This window comes from Eublepharis macularius, chromosome 17 (genome assembly GCF_028583425.1).
Source record: "Eublepharis macularius isolate TG4126 chromosome 17, MPM_Emac_v1.0, whole genome shotgun sequence".
Classification (NCBI taxonomy): domain Eukaryota; kingdom Metazoa; phylum Chordata; class Lepidosauria; order Squamata; family Eublepharidae; genus Eublepharis; species Eublepharis macularius.
In genome coordinates, this window is record NC_072806.1 from 1632676 (window position 1) to 1645331 (window position 12656).

At 50.9% G+C, this 12656-nt stretch overlaps 1 protein-coding gene across 1 annotated transcript in view; it reads left to right on the forward strand.

Moving 5' to 3' along the window:
• The window catches only part of IGSF21 (immunoglobin superfamily member 21), a 174228-nt gene that overhangs the window by 126887 nt on the left and 34685 nt on the right, over positions 1-12656 (forward strand). Inside the window, exon 4 of the mRNA XM_055001645.1 lies at positions 6211-6329. Coding sequence (XP_054857620.1) covers positions 6211-6329 — 119 coding nt within the window. The remainder of the gene's footprint in view (positions 1-6210; positions 6330-12656) is intronic.

Below are 12656 nucleotides of genomic sequence, written 5' to 3' on the forward strand. Positions count from 1 at the left end.
ACGCTCAGAGATGCTTGGATCAACCAAACATATTTAAATCAGACACACTCGCTGATTTGCATCCCATGGAGTCGAGAGCAGCGACTGAATAAATGCCAGCTGTTTTAAATCACAAGTCGTTGCAAAGATAAGGGAGGAAAAAGAGAGTATCATATCAAAAGGCTAAAAAGCGACTATCAGCGAACAGCCAGCCTGGCCATTGGCTGAGCTGTTGTGATGTCACAGAAAGTTGATGGGTGTGCTGCTGCTCAGGAGGGTAATGTCAGCTAAAGCGGGCTGGAGAACTATGAGGATTTGGGACGAGAAAAGATAGCGTGCAATTCTAGTATGTGGAAGGTCCTCCGTTAGAGGCACACGTTTGCACTGAGAGAATAATACATGCAATTTTATGGTTTTAAAAATATCTGCCTGGGGACGTGAGCCAGGGTGGAGTCTGATGAGTTTTGACATTTTAGATAGATGGGAGGGGGGTTGTTTCACTAGGAAAAAAGTAACACCACTTGTGTCAAAATAAATCCAGGCACCTGTAACTGGGACGAGTGTCAACACAGAATGCTAGGTTGGAGGTGAAGGAAGGACACACACAACCTTGGAGGCAATCAAGGGGTTAACTGATGTGGGCCACATTTGCTGACTGAGGTTGCAGCACAGCTAAGGTTGCCTTCCTTCAGGTGGGGCCGGGCGTTCTCCCATGATTGCAGCTGATCTCCAAAGTACAGGCACCCGTTCCTTTGAGCCCCCTGCCCTCCCCAAACACCACCTTTCTCAGATCCCACCCCCAAATCTCCCAGGCCACAGATGGCCGCCTGAAGTGTAGCTTCGGTCTTGAACCGAGTTCTCCTTTGAGCTAGCAGCATTTGTGCTGCGAAGCTGGTTTGCAGAACTTGTGCTTTGCTTTGATGTGAGCTCAGTATTCCGAGAGAAGGGCCAACCACATGCAGAAGGCCCCAGGTTCAGTCCCCGGCAATCACCCCTTCGAGGCCTCTCTCGGCCAGTAAACTTGGAGAGCGGCTTCCAGTCGGAGTGGACAAAGCGGGGCCACACGGACGCCACAGTTTACTGGTTATATGTTCACAAGAGATCATCCTTGAAAGTCCACACTGAATGTGGTGCGTTCAAAAGGGTGGGTAGACCTACGGCATGGGGTGGGGACAGCAGGCAGGACAGGAGGCAGAGTGCTCGTCCCCCAAGCCCCCAAGCCCCTAGGCTCGATTAGCTCCAACCCCTACCAGTTTGGGACTCTCTCTAGGGAACAGCCTGCCTTCCTGTTAGGGTTGACAAGTCTCCTTGCCGTCCCAGCGGGAGACTGGGGACGTGGCGCTTACCTGTCCTGTGGCCCCAGCACACTTCACGTGCGTGGCCCTGTGCCCGTGCGATGACATCACTTCCGGTGACAGCACTTCTGGGTGACATCATCGTGTGGATGCAGGAGCATGCGCGCACTTTGCCACTGGCCAGTTTGGACCTCAGATGGGCCCAAATCCGCCTCTTGCAAAGCGCACGAGAGCTCTCGGGCGGCACAGTGGCGTCACTCCCACCGTCGCATCGCCCCCCCAGAGCATGCCCAGGAGGCCCGTTCCAACGCCCTTCTCCCTGGCTGGCCAGATGAGTGTTGGCAGGGGGAGGGTCCCCCGCCCCCACCAGGAGAATGAGATCCCTAATTCCTGCCAGGAGCAGCCACTATATTTTCATACGGGGCTTCCAGGAAATGAACTGAAAACCTGTCACAGAACCTAGAGCCCAGTCACCAGCCCTACGGAGCTGTATCTGTTTTGGTGTCTGTGAACTGTTAATGCCAGCATTCTGTGCTTTAAACAAGAACAGTTATTTTTACATATTGACTGACGCCTTTCCCGACATTCTTCAGTAAATAAAAGTGTCCTGAAACTACCCCTTGACCTTCCATGTTTGTTGTCATAATATGAGGACTCCTGCATGATAGTAATGGAGAAAAATCCACCCAGAGTCGGGGGGGGGGCAGAGCTGCGCACAGGGAGTTCAGAGCGGAGGATTAACCAGCCACCCGCAATGTGACTGTTTGCCAGACGTGTTTCTCTTCTCCAAACAAGCTTTCCTCTTTCAAACTTCTTGCATCCCAAATTTTAAAAATGCAGTTTTTCGTTCTTAGGTGGGTTGAAACACCCTGGGGCTCCACTCTGGCCCGCCCTGGGGCTCAGTCCTCCCCCAGCCTGTGCCCATTTCTCCCTGCCAGTGCCCTTGCTCCCCCCACCACCACCACGTGCTCTTTTATTCTACATTGCAATAACACAATTACTTACTCTTCTGAAGAGCTGTCAGGGTTAGTAAACTCCAGCTGCTAAGCTGCATTACACAGATCTCTCCCCAAAACCCTGTGCAGTTTATTAATAGTTTATTGATCCCAAAGCCCCATCGCCAGTGAAGAGAAGCTTCGTTCCAACCCCCCCCCTCCCCGCGCCCATTATCTGAATACTGACTACTAACCAGACAGCCGATCGATGGCACTCAATTCCTCGGGAAAAAATGTTCTCTTGCCTCCTTAATCCACTTGGGGAGGGGGCAGCTCTGTGGGGAAGCTAGATTACAGAGGTAAAAAAAAAAAACCATTCCAAATGAAACCTGATGAAATTCACAGGCCAAGTTTTCAGCCAAGTGGTAGAGCAGGATCCCTTGGGAGTTCAGCCCCAAGTAAAATCGAGAAGATCTGAAAAGCCCTGCCAAATCGGACAAAAGAAGCAGCTCCTTGAAGTCCGCCAGGTAACGCTGGAAAACCCCTGTGTAGGGCATGAAAGTCACAGCGGTCCCACGTTTTTTTCCCCTCCACAGTTATTCAGAGGTAGAGTGCTTCAGAATTTGGAGTTTCTATTTTGACACCCCACCTTATATTTATTTATTTATTTATTTGGATTTCTATTCCGCCCTCCCCGCAAGCGGGCTCAAGGCACATTACATCATTTAAAACACAGTAAGAACAATAAATACAATAATCCATAAAATCCATACAATTCATAAAACATTATAAAGATCTTAGTTAATTAACATAATAGAATAAATATCAAGATAGCAACGACCATGGTATAGCTATTTGCTTAGCTTCACTTGGGTAAAACCCGTAGGCAATAGGGTTGCCAGCTCCAAGTTGGGAAATTCCTGGAGATCTGCGGGGTGAAACCTGGAGAAACCTGGAGAAACTGAGGTTTGGGGAGGGAAAGGACCTTGGCATGGCAAAATTCCATAGAGTCCACCCCCCAAAGTAGCCATTTTCTCCAGGTGAACTGATCTCTGTGGCCTGGAGACCAGTTGTAATTCCAGGAGATCTCCAGCCCCTACCTGGAGGCTGGCAACCCTAGTAGGCAATACTGGCATAATTTCCGGGTGCAATTAAACTGTCCATTCAGCCATTATAGGCATGAATGGACCTCTTGATCTGCTTTGGAGGCAGAGGCTATTTGTTTGCATAGCCCACTAATTCCAGTTTGAGTTCCAGGGTCCGAGTCCTGCCTGCTGAAGCTCTCTAGTCCACACGGGACCTCCCATCCCATCTCTGTGTCCCTCCTTATTGTTCTCCCAGCTCTGCTCAAACTCTCCTGCTTGCTCCGGCCCAGATGTTTTGGCTTCCCACCGGCCTTCTTGTGAAGCAGCTTGGCCGTAATTGGAGCTTTCTGTTCACCCACCCCAAGTGTGGCTCCCTGGGGTGCCGCTTTTCTTTGATTAACACTCACCGTCCAGCCCCACAAGCTGGCTCCATCAATCTGTCTTTCGACCAAGGAGCTTTCCTCCCCTGCTGTCCGTGGAGACTCATTTTTAGTTCCCCTTTCAAATTGGACTCTGCAGTGAAGGAGGGACACTTTGATTTCTCTGTTGCTTTCCCCATGGCCTTCTCCATTCTATCCCCCCCCTTCCTGTTCTTAGACAAGTTTTTTAATTTAAAGTTATGTCACTTGATGAATTTAATGCCAGACCAGAGAAGTGTCAGGACAGAGCCAGAGGTGAAACGAGATCAATGCAACCGCAGCTTAACCCTCATCCTGCCTTCCACACCGACTTCTTTCCTCTCTCTTCTGGCAGTTGGGTGGCCTAATCCCCCTCCCTCTATTGTGGAGACCCCATAGTAGTCCTTTTTGCAAATGGGCTGGGGTGCCTCCCAGCATGCCTTCGTCCTCCAACCAAGCCCTCTTCTCCCACTGGCTTCCAAAATGGAGAAGGGTATTTGCTTAGTAACCTTGTTAGCCAAACTGGAGACCAGAGGTGTCTCCCCATCAGCAGCCCGTCTTCCACTGCACATGGGCTGGGGTCTCCAACATGATCTTGTCAGGTGCCTGAGGTCACAGGAGCCCTTCCGTAGTCAGCTCAGCAGCCACCATAAGCCACACTTCCCCCCTTCAATTTCCAGCCTGCCATGACTCGATGGAGACAAGCAGCTAAACATGGGAACGGATTCCCTTGAAAGCTGTAGTGTCTGAGGTGATGAGCAGGTTGTATGTCTAGAATTGCACCCATGACCCATTCACGCACGCAAGGGATTACTTGGTGGTGCAACCATTCTGGAACAAATACGTATGTGAACGGGCCTTAGCAATCTTTGCTTTTCAAGATAAATCAAGATGGGTAGCCGTGTTCGTCTGTCTGTAGCAGTAGAAAAGAGCAAGAGTCCAGTAGCACCTAGAAGACTAACGGAATTAGTGGTAGGGTAGGAGCTTTTGTGATCACAGCTCACTTCTTCAGATACTTCATACTCTCAGGCATCTGACGAAGAGAACTTGATTCTCGAAAGCTTATGCTACAATAAAATTGGTTAGTCTTAAAGGTGCTACTGGACTCTTTTTGATTTTGCTACCACTAATTCTGTTAGTCTTATAGGTGCTACTGGACTCTTGCTCTTTTCCAGGAGTCATTTCGTAGAAAAAGAGCTGGAGGGACTCATTAGCATAACTCATTAGCATAACTCATTAGCATTTCCACACCCTTGACATCACCAGAAGTGTGTCGTTAGCATAACTGATTTGCATATGCCACACCCCCTGACATCACCTATCCTGGCTATTTTTGTAGGAATTTAGCAAGTGTTTTCATTCCAGTCATGAAAGAGTTAAACTGTTTGTGTTACCTACTTAATTAGTAAACATACTTTGAATGTAACCATTAGAGCTTCGAATACGATTCCCGCCATAGAAAGGGGTGTCACTAAGCATAATGAAGTAAGACTAGGATTTTCTATTGGGCAGTTAGTTTATTGGGGGCAATTAATTGATGCTATATACTGAAGTTTTATTGCTCTTTGTTCACTCTTACTCTTACTACTACTCTCCTCTCACTCTCACTCTTACTTACTTCTTATCTAGCAAGATGTAGTCAGCTTAGCAATTTATTATTTTCTCCAAATGTAACCCTAATCTTTATCCTTTAGTAAAGCAATTTTACAGAGCTACACTGGAGTGTGTGTGTGAATCTATTCTCATTACTTCCAATGCGCAATCTTAGCACAAACTCTGCTATATTTTCCTACAATTTTGGACCCAATCCTGGCCATTCAGGGCCGAAATGGGGCCCAAAATGGCAAAAAGGGGCTGAAAATGGCCAAAAAGGGGCCCAAAATGGTCAGGATTGGGCTGCTGCTGAGTGGGAGAGTGATGCACCACCCATCAGAGGCCCAATCCGGGCCATTTCGGCCCCAATCCAGGCCGAAGTGGGCCCAAATGGCCGAGAGTCAGGTGGGCGGGGCCACCTGTCATGTGACCTCTTTGGGGAACTGCCGGGACTGCGTTCCTGCGCGTTCCCCCTCGAAATGAGCCCTGCTCTTTTCTGCTGCTACAGACAGACTAACAAGGCTGCCCATCTTGATCCAGAAATACCCAGGCCCACCTGGAGTTTGGCAACCCTATCCGGAACGCGACTGAACTTTTGCTTTCCGAGTTGCGCAAGAGTCGAGCGTGAACAGATTCTGTGCAGTGCAGGAAGTTGCCGTTCTCCCAAGGGGGTGGAAAGCTTTTAAGCTAGGCACTTGGTAGAATTACCAACGGTTTAGTTTCCTTTATTTAATGGCTGAAAACGTCGTCTGGCTTTCCCACTGCTATGGACTGTTGCTTCCTCTCTTCATTTAGGGCTTCAAATGATACTCCATGACTTTGCTGAGTCGGGGACCAAGGGCGATGGTCCTAAGGCACGGCTGGACAAAGTGGGCCTGGCCTCGTTCCGTTTCCTCACCCTCGCTGTCCTTTTCTCCCCCATTAGGCTTCCTGAGGTCCGAATCTCAGACAACGGCCCCTATGAATGCCACGTGGGAATTTATGACAGAGCGACCCGTGAGAAGGTGGTGCTAGCGTCTGGCAACATTTTCCTCAATGTGATGTGTAAGTTCACACTGGCTCTATCCGCATCTATTGATAGCAGCTATTAATTAACCACAATATTAGTCGTGAAGAGAACCTCTGTGTTTGGAGGCATTCATCCTCAGAATGGAGACAAGCAACGGGTCTTTTGCCTTCCCAGAGTCCTACTTATGGGCTTCTCTGTTGCATCTGCTTTTGGAAGGACAGTTCTGGACTAGAGAGTCGCTTGGCTTGAGCCTGTAAGACTCTTTCGGCTAAACATTGGGAAGAACTTTCCGACAGTGAGAGCGGCCCCTCAGTGGAACAGGCTTCCTCGGGAGGTGGCGGGCTCTCCTCCTTTGGAGGTTTTTAAGCAGAGGCTAGATGGCCATCTGACAGCAATGCTGGTTCTGTGAACCTGGGCAGATCGTGAGAGGGAGGGCAGGAAGGGTGCTTTGTTCTCGTGGCCCCTTCTTACATGCTCGGGGTAATGCCAGTCACCACCTTGGAGTCAGGCCAATTCAGCCAATTCGGCTAGGGATCCTGATGGTGTTTTGCCATCTTCTGGGCATGGAGATGGGTCACTGGGTGTGTGAGGGGGAGGTAGTTGTGAATTTCCTGCATTGTGCAGGGGGTTGGACTAGATGACCCTAAAGATCCCAACCCTATGATTCTATGATTCTTCTGATGTGTCCTTACTCCAACCTGGTTAACTTCAGGAACCATTTTTTGGCACATTGCCTGTTTCCCACCCATTGCTCAAGGCTGTTAACAACAGTAGTAGGGAAATCATTTGCAAGTACTATGCAATAATACCAATGTATCATGTGGACCACTAACAAAACTATTGGGGAATGCCACCGCCAGAAGTCCCTGCCACATCAAAGGCTTCCGCTGGCAAATGTGCCTTGAAGCAACATTGCGAATTCAGGAGGTAGGAGCTGAGATGGATCTCCTTGGGAAGATTGCTGCACAACACAGGGCCCACCACCAAGATGGCCCTGCTCTATGGAGGCAGATTTTTAGCCTTCCCGATAACCTTTGACGATGACCTTAGCTGGGGGTGAGTTCATCTGGGTTAGGGGTAAGGTTAGGGCGAGGGTTATGTGGGAGATGCCAGTCTGAGGCCTGGGGGGAGGGGGGAGGCTGGCCCCCGACGCAAGACCCTAGGCTGCTTGTGAACAAGGCTGCCTTCCTCCTTCCCCATTTCCTCTTGATATTACATCCCGTCCAAATGAGTGCTTAGAAACCAGAGCAAGTCTGAGAGCTGGAAGCCCCTTTCTCTTCTGATGAGCAGTTCAAGCCTATCCCTGTTCCCCTGGGGAAGTGACCAGTTTCAGTGGACTTCCTTTCCAGCAAGCACGCCCAAGAGAGACGACAGGAAGGTGGCACCAACACAGTGCCATGTTAGCTCTTCGTACGGTCGTCCTCTGGTCCTGCCACATACCAAGGGGGCTCTGCGCATGCGCCTCCTCTTTCCCAGGATTCCCGATCAGGTGCAGAAGCACCTTGAAACTCTCCTCCTCGCACGGCATGACCTCCTCGCACGGCGACCACTCAGTAAGTGGTCAGTGGCAGGAAGCTTTCAAGCCCGTGCAGGGTTCACCCCCTTGCCAGAACAGCACAGTGAACGGCGACTCTGGCCCAAACAGGCCTTTAAAAATGCATAAAAGGCAGCCCTAGAAGCTCAGGCCGAAATATAAACACCAGCTGTCCCTCGCAGCACTCTTCGGGCCCTCTGGGCTGGGGAGGCAGCTGGAAGGCCGTTGAGTCAGCGGGTTCTGGGTGTTAGAGCCAAGAGGGCAAGCCTCCATCTTTGTTGTTCCTGTCGAGAGAGTGTCGGGTCCGGGCAAGCCGTGCCAGGGAGCAGCACGGAACAGATGTTGCGATTTATATTTACTGAGCGGCTTCGTTTGCCACGGAGAAACCTGGAGTTGACAAACGAGCTTCCCCCTCGTCGGGCGGAGGGCTGGTTCGGCACCAGCTGCTGCCGCATTTCATACAGTTGGCAGCCTCCTGAAACCTTTTGGGGGCAGAACGAAAGTGAGAAAATGCAGCAGGCGGGCCTCCCTCTGCCTTCCAGTCTCTCGTAATGAGGGACATCAAGCCCTCTTCTTGAGGAGACAAAACACCTGGGGAGGAAAGGCTGCGTCTGATCGCGAAGGTGCCATTGCCATGGAGATGGGAGCATCAGTAGGCCGAAGTCTGCGTTCATGGAGGGGCGTTTTCTCCTGAGTTCAGGTGCTTTACTGCCTTGGGAAGAAGGTGTAGGTTGAACAGGTAACAGGGGTTGGATTGGGATGCTAGAAAACCCCAGAGGCCAGCCGAGCTTGGGTGGACTGCAGTGCGGGCCGTTTCTGCCTGGGCTTGCTGTGAGCACTTGTCGTGGTGCTGGTTGGAAGAGCAGGGAGGAGAAAGGCATCCCTCAGAGCTCCAGGGATTTCTCATCTTGGAGCTGGTGACCCTGGTAGATGTCCCCTGCCCCTCTGCTGAAAATCTTGTACAACCCCAAGTCTACCTCCTGGGTCTGCCTCTGGACCCTTCGGAAAGACTCTGCTGGGTAAAGACCCCTTCCTTTCTCTAGCTCTTTGGAAATGCCCCGTGCAGCGGATGGCAGTAGTCATGGCAACTAACCACTGGGCTGTCTTCCCTCCACCGTTCCCTTCTTGCGCCTGTGGTAACAATTCCTGGTGAAAGACTCCTAGTGGTTCTCTGCTGGTCTTCCCTGTTGGGTCTGCCTTATTTCAGGGCAGTCTTGGCTACGGATTTCAAAGGTCTGGCAAACTTCAGAAAATAGCAACAGAGGTGCTGTGAGACTAGGGGTGCCAACCTCCAGGTGGGGGCTGGAGAGCTCCCAGAATTACAGTTGCTATTCAGACGACAGAGATCAGTTCCTTTGTGAAAATGCCTGCTTTGGAGGGTGGGCTCTATGGCATTATACCCTGCTGAGCTCCCTCCCCTCCCCAACCTCTGCCCTCTCCAGGCACTACCCCCCCTCCAAATCTCCAGGAATTTTCCGCCCTATTTGAGACCCCTCTCCTTGAGAACAGACCCACGCTGTTGCCCTTGCCAGCAAGGCCTTCTTTGTGTTTTTCCACCCTCTCATTCCACCTTTTTTCTGCTGCTGCATCAAAGTCACGAACTGTTGTTGTGCAGGATGGTGAAGGGGGGCCAAGCCCTCTCAGGAAGTTTTGTTGGGCTTAGCACGCTCGTGGGCTGCCCCCCCCCCCAACTCTTTGGATGTTTCTCCTGAGGAAGAATCTCTGGATTTGCTGAAATCGGATGACTGCCCCTGAGAAGCTTTGCTAAACTTCCTGCGAGGTATTTTGCTTGGAGCCCCGAGGCTGGCTTTGAATTGCACCTTGGTTAACCTTTCAGTGGCTACTCCATGGAGGAGGTTGGGGGCTGCTTGTTGCTGAGGGCTGCATGCCTAAAAGGGGAAGAAGTGCTGCCCAGTCCTGCTTGGATCTTGCACCCAGCAGCCCTGACAACTTTTCTCTTTGGATTGCAGTTGGCTGTGCTTATGCATTGATCGGGGAGGGGGGAGCATCCTTTGCTTTGCAACAGCTTCAAGCACTGGAAACGTATTCCAGGCTTGGGCTCCCGTGGGGACTTGGGGCAGGGGCCAGGGGCAAGGAACCTGCTGGGCTCACAGAAGGTCCCAGGTTCACTTCTGGCTGTCTCCAGCGAATGCATCTCCTGAGAGGTGCTTCAGGGCGATCCGTAGCTTGGTGAACCAAAGCTCCGAGTCACTACAAGGCAGTTCGATACTTTCAAAGAATCTCGGGGCAAAGATGGGAGAGGTGGATTGGATGTTTCCCATCAGGTTGGCCAAAGCAGAAATGCCTCGAGATAAAGGGACAGAGGTTCAGAGGAGCACCGTTGCTTAAAAATGTCATAAACATGACCTTCAGATCTGGGAACGGATCTCCATCTCCCACATGGCCTGTTGTATAACTGGCTGCAACCTTGTAGAGAAGGCAGGGCACCAAATGAGGTCATGTTTGCCTATGGGAGACTCTACTCCTCAGAAGCAGCCGAGCATTGAAGATACGGATGTAGATGTAACCTCTAATGCAGGCACATATATACCCCACAAGAAGCACGTCCCACTTCCGACAGGACGGTATGTTCTGCTCAGCAATGGGTGGAAAACAATTGGCAATTTCTGAGTAGCTCTAGCCAGCCATTTTCAAAATGTCACCATCAGACTGTGCCAATACAAAGGCAGTCGGCGGTTTTCCCACCCCCTTGCTCTTTGTATGCAATGAAGTGCTGGTAGAGTCATATTAGGTGTTCCAGTTGCTCTATAGCGGCACCTAGTAGTAGAAAGCAAGTATTTCACATTAGCATTAGTATGATGTACAAAAGAGGGAAAAGCTAAACTAACTTTCAGTTGCATTTCTTAGATGGTAAATCCATTGATGTGATAAAGCCCCCCACGGGTGGCCATTGCTATGCATGTGCTGGAGTCAAATGTTGGGAGGGCATCTTGCTACCTTCTGGCACAGCCAGAACTCTAAAGGAATTCCAAAAGGTGATGGAGTGAGATGGGGGGGGGGGGGCGGTGCTTGCTACATGCCAGTTGTACTGTTGAGCTCTGTCTCCCAAATGGTTACCACCAGGTGGCTTCTTCAGCTCAGCTCCTTGAGAAAGCTTATGAGCCAAACCAACCTTTACATGGAAAAGAATCCCATGCATAAAGGGGACTGACCTAGATCCCTTTTCTTTGCAAAGGGGGTTTAAGTGGCTCTAAACCAGAGTAATGGTCCGGAGGCCACAGGTGATCAAGCAGCGATGGCCAACCTGAGACCGTCTCCTTCTTCACTGGAACAATCAGCTGCTTAGTCTAAACAGCTAAGCCGGCCAGGCACTTCCTTGGGCTAGCTGGGTGGGAGCCCTTGGGTAGGTCATCTTTTCTCAGCTGTATGGGTGGGTAGTTGCAGTGCCACCTTTTGGCCATCTGTGGTCCTGCTGCAACGCTTCCGAAGGAAGTAGCTAGCATCGCCCACCTTTGGCAGGATCCCTTGATGGTGAAGAAAGGAAAGTGTATGGATTCCCCCGTTCAAGTTCCTGGTTTGAGACGCCTAGGCAGCACCTTACAGTGAAACCCTCATGTCATCAAAGACAGTGCAAGAAAAACGGTGCCTCTTGGCTGTCCTGTTCAGGTCGGCTCTTGGAAGGGTATCAGCATAAAGAGCCTGTTGCTAATTTTTTGGAAGATGCGCTAGTGGGAAAGGCTCCTTGCGTTTAACTTTGCGCAGCAGGAAATGCCTGTTTCCTTAGCCCCACTGGCAGCGGTCACAGCCATTCTGGTCGGAGAGCTCTGCTGCTGCTTCAAGTGTTCGTCTCCCTCCCCTGACATTTCAACTGCCCTCCGGTTTCTAAGAGAGGCAGTGACCGCCCACCCCAGCCGGCTCTTGCCAGCAGCTGCAGTAGGATAAGAATAATTCATTTCCTAATAGAGCGCCAGGTCCGTTCCAAAGGATGTAATTAAGCAAGGGGCACCTGGGAGAGACCTTTCCATCTTAAAATGTCCTCATCAATAGAGCCGGCCCTCCCCAAGAGGCCCTTGCTGCCTCACACTTTAGACTCAGCCACGTCTGCCCTTTCTTTCAGGAGGGGCAGGAAAGGAAATACAGCCCTTGATGGAATTGCTTCTGAAAGCGAGCCTGAAGCAAAATTCAGCACAGGTTTTGGAGCCTGGCTCCAGGTACAACACCTGAGGAATTTCGAGAGAAGCCAGATCAGGTTAACTGCATAACTTTTCAGACCTTTGCAAGCTTCCAGAATGGTGGTGGAGGGAGTAAATATCTCTAGCTGCTACCTCCCTCCTTTGGTGACTTAATTCGGATTCACCCACGTGTGGATGGCGACCATGTCCCCGGGTGCTCTTCCTTCGCCCTGGGCTTGGAGGAGGGGCCTTGTTCTCTCCTACTCCATTCACATTGTGCTGGGGAGCTGTTCACTCTATTCCTGTCCGTCAGAATGGAACCATGTGGCCAGTGCCAGTGACGCAGATGCCCCCCGTTATGCAAACACTGCCTATCCCAGAAGGAAGACAACGCTGGCTTTCATGATTGGTTCTGCCCATATCAGCCCTCTGTTTACGGATTACCAGATCACAGCATAAGGAAGCAACTCCCACTCCCTGCTCAGTTCAACTGAGCAGCCTCACCGCCACCACACGAAAAAGCCTCCTGATCCTGCCTACCTGAATTCTTCCTCCCGTCTACCGAAGCCCTTTTTCCCTGGAAGAGAAACTCAGCTGCAGTTTACCATCCAGGCTCTGATGCACAACCAGCACATAAAACTAGAAGGCTGAGCAAGACTAGTAAAAGTCCCCATGTGCTACTAACAGAATGCGCT